The sequence below is a fragment of the Heteronotia binoei genome, chromosome 16 (genome assembly GCF_032191835.1).
Source record: "Heteronotia binoei isolate CCM8104 ecotype False Entrance Well chromosome 16, APGP_CSIRO_Hbin_v1, whole genome shotgun sequence".
Classification (NCBI taxonomy): Eukaryota; Metazoa; Chordata; class Lepidosauria; order Squamata; family Gekkonidae; genus Heteronotia; species Heteronotia binoei.
Genome location: NC_083238.1, coordinates 31,026,213 through 31,049,413, shown reverse-complemented (window position 1 = coordinate 31,049,413; position 23,201 = coordinate 31,026,213). Strand labels below are relative to the sequence as shown.

The window sequence follows — 23,201 nt, the reverse complement described above, 5'->3', positions numbered from 1 at the left end:
AATCACAGGTGTCACAGATGGATTGTAATTCCAACTCCTGAGTTGAGGAAAGAGACTATAGGCCCTCTGTTGCCCTGCAGCCCTGTTCATTCCCAGGGGCTTGTGTGGTATGCCACTCTCTTCCCCTCTGACAGCCACCAAACAGTGGAGACACAAATCCAGGAACCAAGCCCAGTAATAAATCTAGCATAGATGTCACTTTTGTCTCCATGTGCCAAGTACCCCAACCTGGAATTTTGAGTCTAGGTAGTGGGTACCACTACAGAATGGCTTCTGGAGAGGGGACCAGTCATAAAAGTGCTAGCTTGGTGCCTGAGTCCATTCACAAAATATTGGGAGGTTCTATACAGTGTTGGCATCCTCTGATCCAAATATCCTCCTTTGATGGAGGCAGCTGTTTCTGAATAGGTACTCCCTGCAAAAATAAAGATGCCTCCTGGGCTTTTCTTAAGTACCCCGTGAAGTGCTAGAAGGCCACTATTGGTTCTTGCTTTGAGGAAAATGGAAGCGGGTTTCTGGAAGCATATTGTTGAACATCCATAGGCACGATGCTGGTAATAACTACACTCAGGCAGTACTATTACAGAACCCCTAATACCATGAACTTATATGATCTTGGTTTCACTTACTTGCCCATACTGTGATGTAATTTTATGCCATACATCACCAGCAATGCCTTTCAGGACACACATGAAAAGAAGACACAAATCTGACCTTGAAAATGGTAATGTTCAGAAACTACTTGGGAAACATTTTAATCTTCTAGGGCCCACTATTTATGACCTGAAAGTTACTGTTCTGCAGAAGAACTTCAAAGAGAGAATCCATTGTGCAAATGCTGAACTAGACTTCATTTAGAAATTCAAAACTCTTTCCACTGTTGAATAGGAACTTGGATTTTCTCATTTACTGTAGTTGTTAATAGCTCAGCATGATCCACCAAAAACAATTACTTCTGCTTATCGTGTTCATGCTGTCATTTTGATGTATTGATCTGGATTTATTAATCCTACTCTTGCCGACTTTGTTTGGATTGACTTCTCATTGTTCATTGCTTCAAACTGGCCTCTCTTTTTAACATCTTGCCACCCCTACCTCTGTTCCTTGTAACTTTGAATATAAATATGTTATAGGTGTGCAGCATAAGCCTGTGATGAAGTGAATTCTGACTCATATAAACTTAAGCTAGAATAGATTTTGTTAGCTCCGCTTCTTATGTTACAAAATTCTTATGTTACAAAATTTAAAAATCCTAATATGTAAATGTTTTGGGGGAGGAAAAACTCATAGTAAAAGGAGACAAAACTGCTTTTGTGTGAAAGACTGACATTTTTTTCTTTGTTTCCTAGAATACTTTGCAAAATTGTTCTTTATTTGATTTCACAAAAACATGTTAATGCCCTTCCCTGACAGAATATAAATGTGGTTCCCTGTGTGCTGGTAGGGAAGCATTCTGGCAGGTTTTTTTCTCACAGGTTCAGTTGTAGAGTTTGACCAGTGAAACTGCAGATAGGCTTGAGCCCTGTATTCTATGTAGAGGCCACCTTGTATATTGTTGTGAACATGAAGATATGAGTGTGTGTGTCTTCGCTAAGCTGAAAACCGTGTTTAGAGAGATGCATCTGTGTCCTCTGAAATGATACATCTCTGTTTCTTGGGAATTTTACCAGAGTCTTTGTTGCATAGAGGAGTTGTAAGACACATTTATTTGGGTTTGCTTATGGTGGCTCATGTTGGTCTTTTTGAATTTTAATCTTGCAGCATTTTGGCATGGTGTTATCTCCTAGGTTGTTCTTCAGGTTATATTAACTCTTGTCCTGAGCTTTCAGGATCAAGCAGATCAGAACAATAATCAGATACAATATACCTGTTTGTCTGTTGGAAGTCTGCCCAATAAATAACCAATCCATTCAGTTTTCATACTTTTCCCACAGTCACCAAACTGTTGGTACAAATGTTCTCTCTTATTTTCAGTCTAGCATTAGTAATCAGTCTTGTTTGTTATTAGGAATGAACGAGAGTTCTTAGTATACAACCCCATAGCTTATGAAGTGGTAGACTATTGCCTATGAAACCTTATGCCACACTAGTCTTTAAGTTGCCATAAGACGTATCGTATGCAAAACAACTGCTCTTCTAACATTAATCCTGCTAGAGTTAGTCATGACTGCATATATTCCATTCAGTGGGATTTGGTTGAAGCTAAGTATGGCTGGATTCAGACCTTGGTATAAATGGTAGAGTAATTATTTGGTCACTTTGAAAACAATTGGAACTTCCGTTCTTTAAATGAATATATTTAGGGAGATTTGAATGTAACTGAGAAGAACCCATTAGAAGTTAAATTTTAAGTAAAACATGACAGTATGGATAACTTTGCTGTGTATTATATATTCTTATGTCATTTTTTGTTTTTAAAAATCATTTTTTGTGTTTGTTTCAGGGAAAAACATTGGGGGACGTGGTCACAAAATTAGTGACTATTTTGAAGTAAGTTCCTGATATACTCTAAACAATTAAGAATGTTTCTCTGTTCACATGTTAATGTTTTATTTTGATAGATGCATACATACTAATGTTCTCAGGTATCTGCTTTAACATAATATTAATAACCCAGCAGCAATATTTTCTGGGAGCTGTTACCTAATGTATTAGATGGTTTGTATATTATGTTTACATAAGAGAGTAATGGACTTAACTCTATGTAGAGTTACTCTAGTCTAATCCTGTTGGGTTTAGACCAGAGTAACTGTGTAGGTATGTGCTATAAAGCAGGAGCACCCCCAATCATTTTTTTTTGCCACCAGGCTCCTTTGAAATTCTGATACAGGGTTGGGGGCACAGCAGCAGAATGACTGCCACAGGAGTAGAAGTCCACCATAGAATAGCCACCACAGCTTACCTTCAGTCACACAGTGAAGATACTTGTGCTGTGATGGTAACTGCTTGCATATCAGTGTGTTTTTTTTAAAAAAACTCTTCACAGCCAATCAGGAACCTTGCTAGGGAGGAGGCTTACATGCTCCTGCTCACTTTCTAAAAACATTTGGCAGGCACCAGAAGAGGTGTCAATAGGCACTATGGTGCCCAGAGGCACCCCATTGGGAACCCCCACTGTAAAGCAACCACAGGACTAATACATTAATACTCATACATTTCTCCCCAGCCCCCTATTTCAGTGTGCAGAAAATGTCTGTGTTACTTAATCCTTGAGGAAATTACAGAATGAGTGTTCCATATAATTATGCATACTGTAAACTAGAGATTCTCAGTCTTTGGGCTGAGTTGGCTGTCACTTTATCCCCCCACTTGTATCCTTGAGCAAGCATGTCTTGCGAACCCTGATTACAGTTGGGTTCTCAAAATTAGCTTTTGGGTCCACTGCCTTTCATTCGCATACAAGAAGTAAGATAATCTTTCTTTTACCACTAATCTCTTAAACTACCTTTCCATGTGTTCAAGAAACCCAGTGTGAAGGGGATAGGGGCTGTGACTCAGTGGCAGAGGAGCTGTTTTCCATGCACAAAGTCTGAGGTTCAGACCAGCCCTGTAGCCAGGATTTGGAAGGTCAGGGAGCCTTTAATTTTTTCAGAGGGCACTCAGTGGCCCCACCCCGTAGCCTTCCGTCCCACTGCTGCTAATGGCTACCCTAGCCTATCATCATGCCGCGCCCCACATGACCTTCCCTTCCCTCCCTGCTGCTCTTGTTGTTGCCACCGCCCTCCCTTCCCCACCACTCAAATAATGCACAGGGTGCCCAGCAGAAGCAGCCCCCAGCCTCCAACGTGAGTTAAAAGGGCCCCGCATGCTATTTGAGTGGTGGGGAAAGGAGGGTGGTGGTGATGATGATGACAAGTGGCAGGGAGGGAAGGTAAGGTCGTGTGGAGCAGGGCCAGCACTATGGTCAATCTGGGCCCTTGACTTAGGCCCCGGGGACCTGCCTGAAGTTGGGGGGCTGTACCCCCACAGGCCCCCTCATAGCTATGGGCCTGGTTCAGACTCCAAAACTCCAGCCATAAGGATCAGATAGTAGGTGATGGCCTGTACCTGAGACTTTGGAGAGCCTCTACCAGTTGTCATGGACAGTACTGACTTGGTATAAGGTTAATTTATTTATTTATTATTTATTTATTACGTTCGACTTATATCCCGCCCTCTCCGCAAGCGGACTCAGGGCGGCTCACAACATCATATCCACACGATTAAAACAATAAAACATATAAAACCATAATTTACATTTTTCAGTTTTTAAAAACATATTACAATTTTTAAAGCCATTATATAGTGCTGAATCCATACATTAAAGGCGGCATTAAATTTCCAAACAGTGATCGCCGGCATTCTATGTGATGTCCGGTGGCAGCCGTCTTTTCGTCAAGCATCGAAGGCCTGCTTGAACAACTCAATGTGTTAATGTGTTTTTGTAGGTTGAGATTTATAGGATTTGGTGCATTGATCCAAGCAGTTTTGAGGATGACTTAATGGAGAAAGAAGGCCTATGTTTGCCTAATTGCATTCATTTGAATGAATGGAACCATGCTCCTATTCAGGCTTCACCAGAATGAGCTGCTTGGGAAGGATCGGAATCTTGAGCTTTTCCTGTTGACATCCTGTGTCCAGATATCTCAAATCTAGTGGCCCTAATTCCACTGTACCAGCACTTCTCATTCCTTGCAACACAGTATCCCTCAAGCAAGTGGTTTGTCTTTCATTGGTCCCTGGTAGTCTGCTTAGCTGACAGATACATTGCTGACAGATACATTAAGGAGCAGTGTAAGATGCGTAATACATATAGGTAGCTTTGAAAGGGAGTTGTTCTGGGGGAAATTGGTTTTTGTTATTCTCTGGAACACTTCCCATGCTCTCAGTTCAGCCCTCGCATCAAGGAGCAAATGAAGCAGTTTTACAGGACCTAGCACAAACAATTTCTGGCTATGACTGGTGAGTATAGAGAGGCAGAATTTGAAGCAGCATGGTGGAAGATTTCGAAAGAAATTAGTATCTACATTTCAGCCTACTTAATTCTCTACCTTCCCAATTATACTGTTGTAGCCAGATAATATCCATATGGTAGTTGGACTGCAGAAAAGTCTTGATTTTTCAAGCTATGTATATTGTGTAAGGCATACTAAACTGGGAAGCCTACAAAAAATGTCTACATACTCAACAATAGCCAGGAGGTTCCCAAATTTGATTTGGAGCCCTCTCCCTGCACGTTAGGTCTTATGTGTATAAATGATAGGCAGTTGCTGCAACTGAATTACATAGAACTTGAAAAAACAGTAGAGTTCAGTTCTAGCAATGACTTTTAATGCACTCTAGCTGGTGCATTTTTGTATTACAGAAAAATACTGAGAAATTTGTACAGAAGCCTTCCTGCAGTTGGGTTTGCTTATCAGCCACTAGAAGTGCAATTCCCTCGTTTAGGTTGTTTAATTTATATAATTCAGCTTACTTGCTATTACCTTATATGGACTGAAACATATTTTTGTTAAATAAAAGATTAATTCTTATTGGAGTTACTATTTTTCTTTCTAGTACCAAGGTGGAAATGGATCAAGCCCAGTAAGAGGAATGCCTCCTGCGATCCGTTCTCCTCAAAACTCACATTCCGCCCCTTCTTCCGTAAGTTTAATCTGCAGAGGCCTTCACTGTTGCCGTTCAGTAGAAAAGTCCTCTGCTCTTTAAAGCTAACTGTTCGGCAGTTATGGGAGTTTTGATGGCTGTTGTGTCACAACAAATGAAGAGTTTGTTATACACCTGTTTTTCTGTCTGTAAGTGCTGGGAATATGCTGGCACAGAAAACTCTGGTTCAAACGCCATTCAGGCACTGGTTTAGAAGTGTTCCATTTTTACCTTTGAGCAGTTCCATAGCTAGAAATCTTGTGTTGGGGGGGTTATTGCAAGATAATACTAACAAGAGAAACAGAGATATGACAAGCTGAAAATGTTAGACATTACCAAATTAGTGTGTTTTTTTAAAAAAAAAAATTGACTGCAGTCCTATAGTTAATTCCATGTTTCTTATTGAAACGGCTTTACCAGTTTAGCATACAAAGAAACTTTCACAAATGCTGCAGAAGAATAACCTAGTTCTTAATTGCCCATAGCCATAACTTGTGGTCATCTTTGTGAGAGTGCCTTGTATGGAAACATATTTTGAAGCTGAAATGATCATTTAATAATTTTCCACAAAGGTTTCCATAATATCTTGTATGTAGGAAGTTTTTGTGGTAGTAGAAAATCGTAGTAGCAGCTGGTCACTGACATAGGATGATACTAGTATAGAAGAAAGACAATGTAGCCAAAATTGCCATCTTTGAACAAGCAAAATTCTCGTTTTATTGAAATGGACAGGAAAGATAATGCAGTGTCATGTAGCCTTAATACTGTAGAGTGAAGAACAATTTGGTTTCCAATTGTTGGCTCTTGCTGTATCCAGTAGAATGGTGGCTCTATTACTCATGAGGAGACACAAATAACTGCTCTTATTTAGAGCAGTTTTCATAATTTTATCTTTAACATTATGGTCTTCAAAGTCATCTATTAAAAATACAAATATTGTTTTGTATGTGCTTGTTTTAGGTTCGGCAGAATACTCCTTCTCCTACTGCACTATCATTTGGGGACCACCTTGTTACCCAACCAAAGCAGATGTCATTTAAAATTACTCAGGTAAACACTTTAAGTTCTGTATTTGTTGCTAAAAATACATGGGATTCATTATTCTTCTCCCTCTCATGCTTTTTCCCCCCTTTTGAAAGTAGTGCTTAGAAAAGATTGTTGCAGATGCTTGAAGCTTAAGTATCTGTTGTATTGAAGGATTGTTAAAACAAATAGCAAGGAAAAATGGCTTGCATCTTATTACACATAACTACTTCTAATGTATGTTACTCATGAGATTTCCCTAGAGATGTTTTGTTTTAAAAGAAATGTTGACAGAAACTTCACACCAAGTATTCTTGGATTTTCAGTTTAACTCAAGCAATGGAAGAAATTGGAGGATACAGATAATTTATAATCAGAGCTGTGTATATTCTACATTAAAAATAATAAAATTAAAACTATATGCCTACAAAGACTGAGTAGTGTGATTAGTATAATGTAGGCAGATGTAGCAAATTTAAATATTCTTATTTTGCAGAATTCTGTGTTTTTCTCATAATCTGTTCTAACTCTGCTTCCCATTGGAGAGGCAAGAACACTGAAGTCACTTCCCAAATGACTGAAACTTACTTAGCCACCTTTCTAGGCATTGTCTACATTCTTTCAAACATATTTTCCAAATGTAAGAATAGAAATCTGCCTTTTTTTTTTTAAAGGAAAGCACAAATTCGTAGCTGAGTTCTATGCCCAGTACCATAAAAATGTACTTTACAAAAAAATAACCAGAACCCTGATTATAGTTAAAGTAACAATGCTTGCTTCAGGATATTACAGATATTTGAAGTTAGCAAAAATCTTATCCTGGATCTTCTGATCAGCACAGTGCTTTTACTGTCTAATTTTTGATAGTTTCCTAGTTGGACCTTGAATTGACTTTCTTGCTGCTGAGTAGTTGGTGGGTCCTTGGCTTGGTTTCTCAGTTGATTGCAGGCAGGCTGGTGACTAAAGTCTCCAATCAGGTTACTCAAAGGGGAGCTGTTGTTTGTTGGTGCTGCATCTGCTTCTGTTTAAACCTGAGAAGCTCTTGAATCAAAGGAAAGTGGTGGGTGGAAATTCAAACACAAGGGGAGATTACTACCTTTGGGCACAGAATGCCATAGAAGAGGGGGATGGCTATATGATTTTGTTACGTTTTTGTCCTTTTTTCTTTTTGGCAGAAAGTGTGGGTCATAAGGTAGAAAGGTTCATAACTCCTTGGCCCTAATGCAGTGGTCTAGTGTCAGCGCCTTCTTGAGCCATTCTTGCCGCTGCTGCGGCATAATTCTTTTTTACATCGGAGAGTTCTGTATTGTGATCACTTCCTATCCAAGGAAGGGAAGAGCCAGGAGCTGCCTCTTGTGTGCTTTACTTAGGGGATGTTTGCTCTTATATCATGCAAGCAGGCAATTTGACAAATGACAAGGATGCCTTATGATAGAACTAAACATGTTGTGATTGCTGAATTTGTTTGCATTTCCCACCATTCTTTATGTAGACTGATCTCACAATGCTGAAATTAACCGCGCTTGAAAGTAATAAAAATCAAGACTTGGAAAAGAAGGAAGGTCGTATAGATGATTTGCTCAGGGTAAGTGTGATGATGGTAAGATTAAGGTATTGGGTATTGAATTTATGGAGGTATAGAGCCAATTAGGATGGCAAATAGATCTTTTGTTACTCCATTTGTCTGAAGATGCCAAGATTGTGAATGGCATACAGTGTGCATATTTTTTTCTCTTGTATCTTTCAAAATATTTTTTTTCACCTTGTATGCTGAAGTCCTTTTTTCCTTCTCTAAGCTAATAATTCTTCCTTAGTGTACAGATTTAATATTTTGGGAATCATGTGAGGATAAATGTACAGCTCTTGTTCGAATTTGTTTGGTGTATACACTGGTTATAGTTTCCTTTAATTCCTAGGCTAACTGTGATCTACGACGACAAATAGATGAACAACAAAAGCTACTTGAAAAATACAAAGAAAGGTTAAACAAATGCATTTCAATGAGCAAGAAACTTCTGATTGAAAAGGCAAGTTGAATTTAAGAGGAAAGAATGCTTAGATTAAGTTTAGCTGCAAAAGCAGAAGCAACAACTTACTCATTGGATCACACCAAATGGGAAAAGAGCCTTCTGGGACTGCTTTGAATATTATTGCTCAATCCACTATCTGTAGATTCTTTCTTCTGCAGTAGTACTACAGTAACATGTGCAGGCTGCAGTCGTATGTGCAGGGCCAGTTGTGTGGGTCTGTCCCCTCCTTCCTGGAATGCAGCCATAGACAGGAGGCTCCTATGCTGTTGTGACAGTGTGGGAATGGACCCTAGGACAACTTTCTTTGTGCAGTATTTAAATACAGGAGTGGGCCCTGCAGTTGCATCCCAGTGCTAACATGAGGGAGCCTACCCTAGTTTCTCAGTCTTTTCTTTGGAGAGTATTTTAGTGTTATAATACGTTGCAGAATGTGTTTAATTGAAAAGTGTATTTTTAAAAGCTGGGAGAGTTCCCAGTGTAAGCAATAAGCATACAATTTTCTGCCCCTTTTCCTCCTGCTGAGAGCAACCAAATTGTACACAGCATAAAGTGTCTTAGAAGCAGGAGGCTTTCATAAAGAATTTACTGAGTTAGAGCTTTCAGCTGTGCCGCTTGTCACTGTTGATGTTGTAAGGCACTAACAAATAGGTGGCTGTGATGTTCGGGCAGTACTTGCAATCTCAGCTGAGGTGCTAAATGGTGGGGGGTGGGGGGGGAGGGAGTGCTGATTCCAGGGATGAGAGAGTTTAAATAAAGAGCTGTGGATCCCACACAACCAATAAGTATGAGCATTCCACTAAACATGCTCAGGCTCTTGAAACGGCTCTTCCCCTAACTAATAATATTTTGGGTTTTTAGAGCACACAAGAAAAACTGTCAAGCAGAGAGAAGAGTATGCAAGACAGATTACGCCTTGGGCATTTTACAACTGTTCGACATGGTGCTTCGTTTACTGAACAGTGGACAGATGGCTTTGCATTTCAGAATCTTGTGAAGTTAGTCAATGTTATGGTTTTTAAAATTGGTAGTAATTACCGGTCCCTGCAGCGGGGGTTTAAATTAGTTAAAATGGCGAGCATTGGGATTTGTTTTTCATACCTATGCTTTTTGAAATTTCAGAATACAGTACAGAGCTTTTTTTTTTAATCAGTGGAGAATGATGAATTTGTTAAGTTTTGGTAACTTTGAATGCGAGCAGATGAATGATTCTATGGAAGCCTTTTTAAAAGGCAGGAGACATACTAAACAAGCTCTCTACAGATGGAAAAAAGTTTCAGTCTGGATCTGGATCATGGAAACTGGCCTCTGGGCTATCATTCTGTAAAGAGCTTGCAGGCTCCATGTCTGCAATGTAGTGGCTTCTTCTGGCATTCATATTGGAACAACAAGGAAGAACAAACCTAGGTGACTGGTGGGGTTCTGCTAGCATAAAGTGGAAAGGAGAGTAGTCACCAGAGGAGAACAGCTGCCACACAAGGTTTCTCTGCAAAGACAGGGAGGAAGGGGAAGTGGCCTGGGAGATATTTTGCTAATTGAGGGAGTAGGGTGGGAGTCAGAGGAATAATATGCATTTTTGAATTGCTGACTTGAACATGTCGTGTTGATCATCTTACAGAAGAATATTTTACGCATGGTGTTCTGGGTTTGCAGGCAACAGGAATGGGTGAATCAACAAAGGGAAGATATTGAAAGGCAAAGGAAGCTTTTGGCGAAGCGAAAACCTCCATCAACAAATAATTCACAGGCCCCCTCTGCTAATTCTGAGCCTAAACAGAGGAAAAACAAAGCTGTCAATGGAGCAGAAAATGATCCATTTGTTAGACCCAATTTGCCACAATTGTGAGTTTGGACATATTAGTCCTGTCTTTATAGGTTAATGGTAAAAAAAAATGCTTGTCGTGATGAGGATGTGTTAGAATAATCAATGCGTAGCTATTAATTTATATGAAAGAATCTAAATAACCATACACAGGGAATGAATGGGGCAGAATCTCTTTCTCCCCGGTCTCTGATATTGTGGATAGGGGAAGATAAATGTTTAAATCATCCCACAGAGTTCAGAGAGAGTTTGGGGGAACATGTATAAGTGATTCTTACATAATAGATTAATTTTGGTTACACAGTGGTTGAAGTTTGTACAACATTCAAATGTTCCATAAAAACCCCAAAGTTAGATATCAAATCTGTCCTTACTAAACCTGGATCTTGAGTTAAGCAGGTTTGCACCAGCATTAAGTATGTGTTTAAATGGTTGATGCTAAATATTTAATAGTACAGAGGAAAAAGGAAAGGTCCCGTGTGCAAGCTCCAGTCGTTTCCGACTCTGGGGTGACGCTGCTTTCACAACATTTTCACGGCAGACTTTTTACGGGATGGTTTGCCATTGCCTTTCTCAGTCATCTACACTCTCCCCCCCCCCCCCAGCAAGCTGGGTACTCATTTTACAAACCTCTGAAGGATGGAAGGCTGAGTCAACCTCTGTCCGGCTACCTGAAAACCCAGCTTCCGCCGGGGATCGAACTCAGGTCGTGAGCAGAGCTTAGGACTGCAGTACTGCAGCTTTAACACTGCGCCACGGGGCAGTACACTTTTGATTCTGCACAACTATAGTACAACTATACAACAAACGTCACTGTGCACTTTTTAATCAGAGTCACAGGATGATTTATTTTGAGTTACTATTGAAATCATAACTGTAATTTCTACAGCTTGATTTTTTTTTTAAAAATGTTGTCCTTTAGGGTATAACTTCTTCCTGTTACAAAGTGTGGCCAACATCTTGCTCTAATAATTAACACTTATTTTCCATTATAATTCCAAGAACCAATATATCTAACATTGGAAACTTTAAATGTTAGAATCTTATTTTATGAGACATTAGCTATATTTTAGTCCAATGGCCCTAAGAAAAACAGTGCTTGTGTTCCTGTATTGTCCCTGCCACCGTTTAGGGGAGGCACCTAACAAGAACTTTCAAGATAATCTTCAGTATTTGGTACATGTTGCTCCAAGTCTAGGATTTTGGCCATCAAGAATGTAACTGCTTCATAAGATTCCAGAAATATTGGCATTCTGATTATTAATAACATGTGGTTTCTATAAGTCATGTAGATATAAACTAGTTTTGTAACTTAATTGAAATTGCTTATTCATTTTTCAGGCTAACGTTAGCAGAGTATCATGAACAAGAAGAAATTTTCAAGCTTAGATTAGGACATCTCAAAAAGGTATATTTTTGTTCCAAATTATGTTTCTATTTACCCAATCACGTTAACGTTTTTAAAAGTAATTGTCACAAGAGAAAGCTGTCTTACAGGACAGAGCGTTGTGCAAAATGGTGATGTCTGAGTTGGTCAGTAGCATTCTGAGGAAGAACTAGAGAATTAAAATTTCTGGGAATTTTGAAGCCATGTGAAAAGTTTGAAATATTTGCAAAAATTTACTTTCCTATCAAGCTTAAACCTGTGTTGCTTCATTAACATAAATTTAATAATTGGTAACAGCATATAAAATTGGATCCATTATTTGTGGAATTTAAAATCTTTGTTTTCTTCAAACAAAATTGCAGATATACCCAGTACTAATGAGAGATCTGCAAACTGCTGCTGCCTGTGTTAACTTAGCATTTTTCAAAATACATTTAATAGGAAGATTATTCAGTGGTCCCTAAAATTTCCCAATTTTCTAGTAGCAAAATTGAAGATAAATCCTTGGGGGTGGAGGGAGACTGTTTCCCCTTTTAATGTTTATGTTCACACCATAATATAAAGCCTGATTTTCTCACTGATACTGAAGGTGAGATTACACAATGCAAAACATCAAATAGCGTGAGATGTCCCAACAGTGCAATAGGGCTAGGATTATAAAAACTAAAAACAGTGCAAAGAAAGTGTCAGGAATAGTATGTCATTTAAAAATAAAAATAACAAAAATGGTATGTCATAAACTTGCAAAAAATGGGATTACAAAAGTGGACAGTGCAGAATCATAAACAGTGAAATAGACTGTAATCCTGTTCTTTATAAAAACACCCTCCTGAGCCATTCTATTATACTACAGCTTTGTTGTTGAGGAGGAATATTAGTAAGCGAAAAGGTATACCCTTTGTTCCAAATGACGATGAGCCTTTGTAGCAAGATGCACCTTGATTAATAGTCTAAAAGCCTTTAGCGGCTCTGTATTTTCTGGGCTTGTCATTGTTTCTCAAGTGAGTTATAATATGATCAGACAGTGTTTTCCATTCTCTGCCTGTTGTCAGCCTTTGCTCTTCTGTGACCTGAAAGAATGTTTCCTGAGCCCTTACTTTGGTATGAGTGGCAGAGATGAGGTGGTCAATGGAGCTAAATGGAAGGGAAGAGACTGGCGCCAAACCTGGGCATTGATAGCAACATCTGCCTAGAGCAGCTTTTAGTCTCCCGACATTCTAAAAAAACCCAGAAAAATATACATCCATCAGATCACTTAAACAGCTTATTGAATGACAAATCTGTTCTGGGCTGTGCTACTTCAGACTGCAATTACAGAGTTGCAGTATGCTTCCTGCAGTATGCTTCTCTGTCCTGTTTTCCTCTGAGTGAGAGTGAACGTACGTTATAGCCTAACGATAATGCTGCTTCACACTTGTATGAATGATAACAATCCAGGAACTTTTACCATGTGATGAGTTACATTGGAGTCCAGTCCAGTCCACTATTTTGCATACGAATTCATTGCCCACTCTCTCTATATGTAGGACTGCTAATTCCATCCCATTCTATTGTCTGATGAAGTGTACTTCTAGCACATGAAAGCTTACATTCTGAATAAAACTTTGTTGGTCATAAAGGTGCTACTGGACTCCAGCTTTGTTCTGTTGCTTCAGACCAACATGGCTGCCCACCTGGATCCATGTGATGAGTTATTTGCCTAGAGTATGCCATGCAGGGGTCATTTTGTAAAAAAATAGGTGATGGAGCTCATTAGCATAACTCATTAGCATATGCTGGCCCCTCCCCAAGCCAAAAGTAACCTGATGCAAGAAAGGAGAGCCCTGGGCTAATGAGGCCTGCTTGGGCCGGCTAGAGATTCAGCTCTTGCTCGCCTGGGGTGCCCCCCCCCGCAGTCAAAAGACCAGCAAGCCACCTGCCACCTAAAATCACAAAAGAAGTGGAGAAAGAGTGGTGTGGGGTTCTCCAGGGGTTAATGAGGGCTGCTAGGGGTGTGGCAAAGCTCCTGATGGCTGTCTGTCTGTCTGCTCTCCTAATTCAGGGTTTTATGAATGTTTAATGGTTTTATGAATGTTTATTTAATGGTTTAAATGGTTTTAATGGTTTTATGAATGTTTATCCGTTTTAGATGTATTTAAATGGTTTTAATGGTTTAAATGGTTTAATGGTTTCAGATGTATTTAAATGGTTTATGAATATGTGTGTTTGATGTGTTGGTATGTTTGTGGAAGAGCACCTCATTTCGTTGCTCTCTTTTTGTTGAGAACAATGACAATAAATTCATCTATCTATCGTTATGCAGCTGCACCTACTATTCAATGGACAAGGTAGGTGGGGAGCAGTGTTCCGTCTAAGCTGGGTTAGTGTGAGCTAGCTCACAGATTTTTAGGTTCCAGCTCAGACATTTTTGTCTTAGCTCAGGAAGGGATGACCCCAGAGCACAAAAAATTATGCAGTAGCTCACAACTTTAATGCCAGTAGCTCACAAAGTAGAATTTTTGCTCACAAGACTCTGCAGCTTAGAGGAACATTGGTGGGGAGGAAGAGGGGGAACCCTCAGAAAGATATTCCATTTTGGTTTTTTTGACAACTGTGTGATACAGAGTGTTGGACTGGATGGGCCGTTGGCCTGATCCAACATGGCTTCTCTTATGTTCTTATGTTCTCTTATGTTTCCCATGCACTGCATGCACTACAAATCCATCACAGTTGACTAATTGAAAAGTCTTTGACCATGCAGAATGTATAGGATAGTATTCTGTAACTGTATAGGATATTCATGTAGTGCTTCCATCTCCTGTGGAATCTGAATTATTTTGCTTCATGTTACGCAGTGGAGAGTAGTCAAACTTTTATGTGGCACTTTAAACCATAATTCCATATCAACATTCACGGAAGAGGCATTTACTCTGTGCAGCGGTGTTAACATTATTCTGTAGTGTTTTCAATTACATTATAAAATTTGAGTACTTTGTAAACGAGAAACACATAACAGAGCTATGTACATAATGCGCTGACATTTTTTTTTAATTAGCAACAGTAATTTTTGTTGCATGAATAAGGCAAGCTCAATTTACCAGTTATTTCATACTACTGCTCCCTTGAGCACTGGAGATTGTAGTTGTAAAGCAGTGCATTATGTTCCTGTAGTGGAATATTCTTCAGGAAAGAAAGATTGCCAGCAGTCTCTCCTTTTATGCTCATTCAGCTCTCTTAGAGACAATGACTGAATGTGACAGATAGGATCAGAAGAGCCTTTGAATTAGATCCCTGAAATTGTGAGTGGGAAGGATAGGAAAATAGCTGCTAGTTGTTGTTCAGCAAGAGGTTGCCCTAACCTGAAAGTCACAGTTTTTCAACAAAAGAACTTCAAAAGGAGAGGGGAGTGTGAATTTTCTGAATTAAAATTCATAACAAGCTTAAATAAAAGCAATCTTCTTAGGAAATCCTAGTTCAGAAATTTTACACTGGACTCTGCTGTTAGGCCTCAGTTGGGATGGACAGTGGTTCCCTTTTGCAGAACAGGGGTAAAATTAGCCTAAAAGTCTAGGAAGATTGGGTTATCACCTATTGTGGCTGTTGTGGTCTCTCAGTTCATCTTGTATACATTTGAGCTTTGCGTAGCAACATCAGAGTGTACCTCTTAACAGTTTTTCTTCTCATGTCTGATGAAGTGAGCTCCAGTCGATGAAAGTACACAAGAGTGTGTACTCTGTAACAGACTAACAAGATTATCCCTGTGGAAATCATAGGGGTACCAGGTCTGACTTCAAGAAATATCTGGGGTCTTTGGGGGTGGAGCCAGGATATTTTGAGGTGGAGCCAGGAGCAAGGATGTGACAAGCATAATTGAATTCTGAAGGGAGTTCTGGCCATTACATTTAAAGGGACTGCACTCCTTTTAGATGACTTCCTTTCATTTGGAAATAATGAAGGATGGGGCACCTTCTTTAGGGGCTCATAGAATTGGACCCCCTGGTCCAATATTTTTGAAATTTGGGGGGTGTTTTGAGGAGGGGTACTGGATGCTATGCGGAAAATTTGGTGCCTCTTACCTCAAAAAACAGCACCCCCCCAAAGCCCCTAATACCCATTGATCAATTCATTATATCCTATGGGAATCTGTCTCCATAGAGTATAATGGAGTGCCCAGCAGACATTTCCCTCTCCCCCCTACTTTCTGATAACCCTGAAGTGGGGGAAGGGCCTTCAAACCAGGGGATCCCCTGCCCCTAACTGGGGATTAGTAACAACTGAAATAAACTGCTGCATTACTTATATATTGCAAATAATTGCTCCACAGATATTTCTTATATCCTATTCATGTATTCTTCACCAAAATTCTTAACAAATGTCCATGAATACAGCATAACTCAAAATACAAATTAATTTCCAATTGCTGTAATGATACCAAAGTCCACTGTCTGTATCCTTTCATTGATAGACATGTGCAGTACCAATAAATGTGCTACTTCTTGCTTGGGTAGCAGTCCGAAATCCAACAGGTGTGGCGGCACAGGTCTTAGGTTCAGCCAGTGTTTCATTCACCTTTCTAATGGCCTTTTCTTATGTTCTGGAATCCCGTGCTTAAGGCAAAAGCTCACATGACATGTTATGTCTCTTCAGTTTGCATGAATGATTCAAACGGTGGAGCAATTATTTGCAATATATAAGTAATGCAATGGTTTATTTCCGTTGTTACTTATCAGTACACCGTGGTTTCCGGTTTTCCCTAACGGGGGATTGGCAACCCTAGGAAATCATGATGAAGAAGTTAGACTTGCAGGTCCACATTCAGTGTAGAGCAAGAATCTGTCATAGAGCTATTGTATAAAGCATGTGTCTTGCAGTCAAAACATTAAAAGTAAAGCACCAAGAGGTGGTTTCTGTTATCTCACCATGTTGAATACATATTGTACGTATGAATAAATATCAAACTAATGCAGGGCTTTGATTAGTTATTCATCTGAACATTTCTAAGGAACTGTAGTGTATGTGTCTGGAGCTGTACAGTGTGTGTATGTGTAGATATATAAAATGCAGTAATGTATATATATACATGCACAGGGTCAGTATAATATTGGCCTTTCTATTTTCATTTTTTTATTTGCTTGGCTGAGCTAATAACATTTTTGTTACATGCGAAGAGAAATATACTTCACTCATATTGTATATATTAAATAGCTTAGATTATCATGAGTTGTTATGCTTTTCTGTGAACATAAGTACCTAAGAGAAGCCATGTTGGACCAGGCCATTGGCCCATCCAGTTCAACACGCTGTCACATAGTGACCAAAAAATGAGGTGCCATCAGGAGGTCCATCAGTGGGGCCAATGTGGTTCTACTTCTGAAGTTTGTACAAACTAATACAGCTAGGGCTTTCATGTGTACCTCGGTGTTAAAGCACTTCCCAAAGAATATCTAACTTAGTTTAGGCATGAAATCAGCTGCCTCTTAGTTCCTGCAGTGTATATACAGGGAAAATGTGGAATATAATATTTCTTGAATTATCTTACAAATAGTTCAGTTTCTCAGATGTTCTATCGTTGCCTACTGTTGAGGCATTAGTAAAACACCCTTTGTAAACAAAAGATAAACTGAGCTTTCATAGTTGATTTTTGTTCTTACTTGCAGGAGGAAGCTGAAATACAAGCAGAACTTGAACGTTTGGAAAGAGTTAGAAATCTTCACATACGAGAGCTCAAAAGAATAAACAATGAAGACAATTCACAGTATGATACCAGGATTCTAATTTTACGTGCATTCTTTCATATTTCTTTATGACCTTCAGAATGGATGTGATATGGAAAATAACCATAGCTTACTATAGCTCTCATAATCTCTTTTAGTTTTGTGTACACGTATTTAGCTTAAAGTAGGCTAATGTAAATGTACTTTACATAAGTACTGCTGGGGATTCCAGAGTAATTAAAATGCATTACCATGCAGCTATCTTAAGAAAACGTCAGCAGGATCAATGCTGCCTTTCGACGTTAAGTAATTATTGTAGTGGGATATTTGGAAAAGTAAACCAAACTGCAGCTGCTATATATTTAATAAATCCCATGTTTCACATGAAATTAAGTATGTATATATGTGTGTATTACCTCAGTGGTGAGAGCTTGAATTTATTTAAATTTATAGGGGCTGCACTTTGACTTACTGTATAGCATTATGTATAACATGTATGTGCTTAAACATATACACAGTTTCACAATTCAACAGCGTAATATAATTTATTTATTTATTTATATTTATATTTATTTGATTTGATTTATATCCCGCCCTACCCCACCAAAGCGGGTTGTACACACAATATGGGTTGTACACACAGTGCCTTGGCAGGAAGGGCGGGGTATAAATCTAATAAAATAAAATAATATTTTTTAAATCTTACTGTTAATCAGATGAGACCTGAGGAACTGAATCTAATCCCCCTTTTGTTGAGTGCCTGATTTGCATCTTCCTGTAGAAGGGGCTGCCTGTGTGCATTTATACTGTCAGTGGTGCCTCTAAATAGCATGGAACAACAAAGGAATGCTTATGTCCCACTTACTTAAGTAGCATTTTACATGCATCTGATTTTTATCTAAATGACACTTGATAATATTACACTGGCTGGGTTCAGATGCAACACCAAACAATGCCTTGGAGTGACCTGAATGAGCCTATATCAAGCAGCCTTGGGCTTGCACACATCCTTCTTCTCTTTGTACGCTAGTCTGTGGTAAACTGTCAGCTGGAAAGCTATGGTTTGTCACTTGCATGCATGTCAGAATTGCTATGTGCCTGGATTGGGAGCCAAGGAATCACCACATGCAAGTGGGAGGAGGGAACGTGCTGGCCTGAGACTTCCTTCCAGGTTCATTTGCATACTTCCAGATAAGCTTCTAAGTAAGAAGTAAATAATTGCACCTGAAGAATACCATTACTACTCAAGTACCTTTCATCACAACCTAAAAAAAATAAATGTAAATATTGGGAAGTGTTGTTTCTCAGTGATCAGAACTACTGCTTTCTTTCTTTTTAAGGTTCAAGGATCACCCTACGTTAAATGAGCGGTATTTGTTACTTCATTTACTTGGTCGAGGTGGCTTTAGTGAAGTATATAAGGTAATGTCTCTCGTTTGGAATTATTTTTTAATTTTCATTTGCGGTTAAACTTTGCAGTATGGCTTCGCAGATCATTCAGTGGTCAGTATCAGTTTCAAATAATGCTATCAGTTTAAAATGCAAAAATAAAAGTTCTTAACTACAAATTAACAGCAGTAAAGCAGAACACTGAACTGGTGGATGTGTCTTCGGATACCATGCTCATGATTATTTAAAAACCTGTGTTATCCTTATGAATATTGTGTGTTCATGTCTAAATAGATTTGTCAGCTGGCATTCATATGGTTAATTTATTAAAATTTCTTTGGGAGTTCTAATTATATAATTGTGTGTGTGCATATACACACATGGTGTAGTGGGATTGAGCTAGTCCTCTTTGGGCACCATCTTTCCCAAGATGCTCCTTGTTACTACATTTCTATATGGAGAGAGGAATGGGGCAAAGTGTTGGAGTCCAACAGCTGCTTCCATTTCATTGTGCGCAGTAGTGTGTAGGGGGTGCATCCAAATGGCTTGTAAAGCAGACGGCATGCTACATGTAAACGGCTGCTGAAGTAAGCAGAAACATATTAACTTTGCAAGATTAGGCAGACAAGTTATCTTGAGTTTCCTGAGACCACTTACATATAGGGCAAATGCTACAAAATGTCTGAAAGACTTCAAAAGTTTTTTTTTTTTAAATACTGTATTGTAAAGTTGTGCGTTGTATCTCTCATACTGTAAAATACTATTTTAAGTTTTCTGCCTCTGGCAAGGCCCCCCCCCTGGCCCTCCAATGGCTCGGTTTGCAAGGCAGGTTCCTCTTGAGGAGCTCGGCATGCAAACGCCTGGCCGCGCTCTGCCTCCCTGCGCCACGGGGAAGTGAAGCGTGGGCCAGATGGTCCGGTTTGCACAGCAGGCTCCTCTTGAGCCGTGGGGAGGCGAAGCAAGGTGGCTGGTGTGTGGGGAGGGGGCACCTATAGGTGCCCCGTAGTCCATGAGGCACCCTAGGCAGCCACCTACATGGCCTATTCCTATGTGCCGGCCCTGCTCATAAGGGTATGAAGTATGTCTTCTATATAAAAAGAGGTAGCTATAATGAATTTATTGCATAAAGCATGTTTCTAACAATTTAAAAACAACAGTCCATAATTACTACTCTCACCCAATGTGTATTTTAGGCTTTTGATCTCTATGAACAAAGATATGCTGCTGTGAAGATACACCAGCTCAACAAAAGCTGGAGGGATGAGAAGAAGGAAAACTACCATAAGTACGTTTTTAAACACCTTTTTGTTATTGTGGTAAGTGAAAGCAGTATTTTTGTGGGGTTCATGGTTAGTTCTCTCTTTTTCAGGCATGCTTGCAGAGAGTATAGAATACACAAAGAGCTGGATCATCCAAGGATAGTAAAACTCTATGACTACTTCTCCTTGGATACAGATACGTAAGTATACAAAATGAAGTATTTTTGTTCAAGAGGAGTCAAAATAACTTCAGGAAAGAGAATAAATTTACATTGGTGGTGTTTAGCCTTATTGCCAAATATGTTCTGTAATTCAGATTTTCTGAATGCAGGGAGCTCTATATTGTTTAGGTTTTTCAAAAGACTTCACCTTTGTAATAGTGAATACCTGCATTGAAAAGAATATTGTATGAAGATGAATGTTCAAATTTCCCTTATATAATTAGATGGCCTGTGTTTTCTTGCCTAACTTCTGTTTTTTCCCCCCTTCTCTCCTTTAGGTTTTGTACAGTATTAGAATATTGTGAAGGCAATGACCTGGATTTCTATCTCAAGCAACATAAATTAATGTCAGAGAAAGAAGCAAGGTCCATTGTAATGCAAATAGTAAACGCACTGCGGTATCTCAATGAGATTAAGCCACCTATAATACACTATGATCTTAAACCAGGTAAATTAGAACTACTGGAAAACATTAGGTATTGTATGGCTTCTTTCTGAAAGATGCTCTCCATTATCACCAATGAGGCAGCAGCCTCTGTTCCCTCTCCCCCCTTTTGTCAAATCCATTGGCTGTCACATTGTTTTGATTTTCCTTTATACTGTGGGTTGTAACACAGGAAGGGTTGTTTAATATCCATTTAGGGGAGGAAAGGGTCTCCTTTCCTGCTAATCCTTTCTCCAAGTAATGTTTTTGGGATTACTGTCTTTTCCCTTACCATTCTACCCTTTTATGTTCTCATCCATAAATTCTTCCATTTTCTCTTTGAAGATTCATTTATACTCCTTTCTGTTTACTTCTTAAGTATACTATTTTATTTAAGGTGGTGGTGGGGGGTGTTTCTAAATTTTTTTACTTCTTTGCTGTCTTCCATTATTTTTTGACACTATCAACTGTAGTTGATTTTCTTGTGTGCCAAGCCAGTGAAGCAGTAGCTATAAACATCTTTTTAAAGGGGAGGGCAGCTTAAAGTAACATTAAGAAGTTTAATCATCTTTGATCATGGGCTGCAGTTCACTACCAAAGTATGCCCCGAATCCTCTGGTACACTTGATGTGTGAGCAGATTCTTGCTAATAAAATGTCCATGCCTTTATGCTGTGCACTGGACAAGGAGCTGCAAAATACCAAATACATTATTCATCTGCTTCACTCCAGAAACTGTTCTTTGATTAGTTTTGCTATTTGATATGCAGAAATGCTGTGGCATTTTTGAGGCTTTTGTTCTTGTATAGGCTATTTCTTCTCTTTGGTTCAGAATGAAAGAGTTACCCAAACTGTTTCAAAAACTGGTTTTTAGCCAGAGTAAAAGGAATGGTATGGTTGCAATATTAAAATAAGTCAATAATGATTTGGAACATCTATGGAGTAAAGGTAGAAGCATGGCGAGGTGAGACAGCATTGAAACTACATGATAGAAAACATTTGGAAATTTGCAGATTGAAAGTAGATTACGACTACCTTCTCTCACTTGGGTGACTTCTGAACTTCTGTTAAATCATCCTCTTCTGATTGAAGTGTAAAGACTATTTACCATTGTTAGGCTGGATTTGCCTTTTTGATGAGTTCTCTTCTTCTGGTAGGAAACATTCTTTTAGTAGATGGAACAGCATGCGGAGAAATAAAAATCACAGACTTTGGCCTGTCCAAAATAATGGATGATGATAGCTATGGTGTGGATGGAATGGACTTAACCTCCCAAGGGGCTGGCACTTATTGGTAAGTTTACTACATTGCATTTTACAAATTGATTCATGTGTGAAAACTACTTATATACACTTGCCAACAGTTGTAATGGATGAAGTTTGTTCTTATTTTTAACAAAAAAGGGGTATTAACAAAAAGTTCTCCCACTTGCACACTTTTGCATGAGCTGTAGAAAAGCCCATGCAAGACTGGACAGGGCCTCTTTCTACTGATTTCCACTGATTTGCTGCAGCCCTTTGTGTGTTCTTGAGAACCAGGGCTCCTGGATTAATCCCCCGGGGGGTGGGGAGGTGGTAGCATGGGGCATGGACCAGGGAACTGGAGGTGCCTCTCCCTGTCACCACAGCAGCCTGCAATGCTGGACCTTCTAGGCAGGCTTCTGAAGCACTGGCTTCAGCAATAATGATGGGTGGCACTGGGAACTCTGTGGCCGCTCAGGTGGAGCAGCAGGATGGTGCTCCCTCTCTGGTCCACTTGGCCTCCTTTTAACTCGGCCCTGTAATAGAGCAGTTGGGTTTTGGTGATTTATCCCAACTCTACCAGCTATGCTGATTTTGTATGTTCTTCGCAATAATATGTGTGAAATGGAAATGCGTGTTTCTTTTATGCAGTTTCCTTGTAATTATGCCTGCCCTCAACCTCTGTCAAAGACATCTATCTAATTTGCACATCCAAAATTATTGTCTGCTACAGGATAAGGAATTCTGTTAGTGTGCCTCTTTATAATGATCTTTATTTTATTTTATTTTTTGTAGGTATTTGCCTCCAGAGTGTTTTGTTGTAGGGAAAGAGCCACCAAAGATTTCTAACAAGGTGGACGTGTGGTCAGTTGGTGTGATCTTTTTCCAGTGTCTATATGGCCGAAAGGTAAAAACAAACTCTTGAGAGTAGTTTTCCGGTATTTGCTGTTTGTGTTTCTCAAGTCTCCAGTCTGGTCCTTGGACAGGAAAATTCCTTTGTTGAGCAAAAATGGCAGGTCAGCTTTTGCTTGTTTCTTAGCATTTGGGAACATTTTTTGAAATAGTATGACTTTAGCATAAGGAAATGGCAC

At 39.3% G+C, this 23,201-nt stretch overlaps 1 protein-coding gene across 1 annotated transcript in view; it reads left to right on the top strand.

Moving 5' to 3' along the window:
- Positions 1–23,201, top strand: part of TLK1 (tousled like kinase 1) — an 85,867-nt gene that overhangs the window by 56,643 nt on the left and 6,023 nt on the right. The window contains exons 5-19 of the mRNA XM_060257466.1: positions 2,444–2,490; positions 5,539–5,625; positions 6,586–6,675; positions 8,141–8,233; positions 8,565–8,675; positions 9,537–9,673; positions 10,329–10,517; positions 11,839–11,905; positions 17,521–17,618; positions 18,918–18,999; positions 20,160–20,251; positions 20,336–20,425; positions 20,725–20,894; positions 22,027–22,162; positions 22,906–23,017. Coding sequence (XP_060113449.1) covers positions 2,444–2,490; positions 5,539–5,625; positions 6,586–6,675; positions 8,141–8,233; positions 8,565–8,675; positions 9,537–9,673; positions 10,329–10,517; positions 11,839–11,905; positions 17,521–17,618; positions 18,918–18,999; positions 20,160–20,251; positions 20,336–20,425; positions 20,725–20,894; positions 22,027–22,162; positions 22,906–23,017 — 1,601 coding nt within the window. The remainder of the gene's footprint in view (positions 1–2,443; positions 2,491–5,538; positions 5,626–6,585; positions 6,676–8,140; positions 8,234–8,564; positions 8,676–9,536; positions 9,674–10,328; positions 10,518–11,838; positions 11,906–17,520; positions 17,619–18,917; positions 19,000–20,159; positions 20,252–20,335; positions 20,426–20,724; positions 20,895–22,026; positions 22,163–22,905; positions 23,018–23,201) is intronic.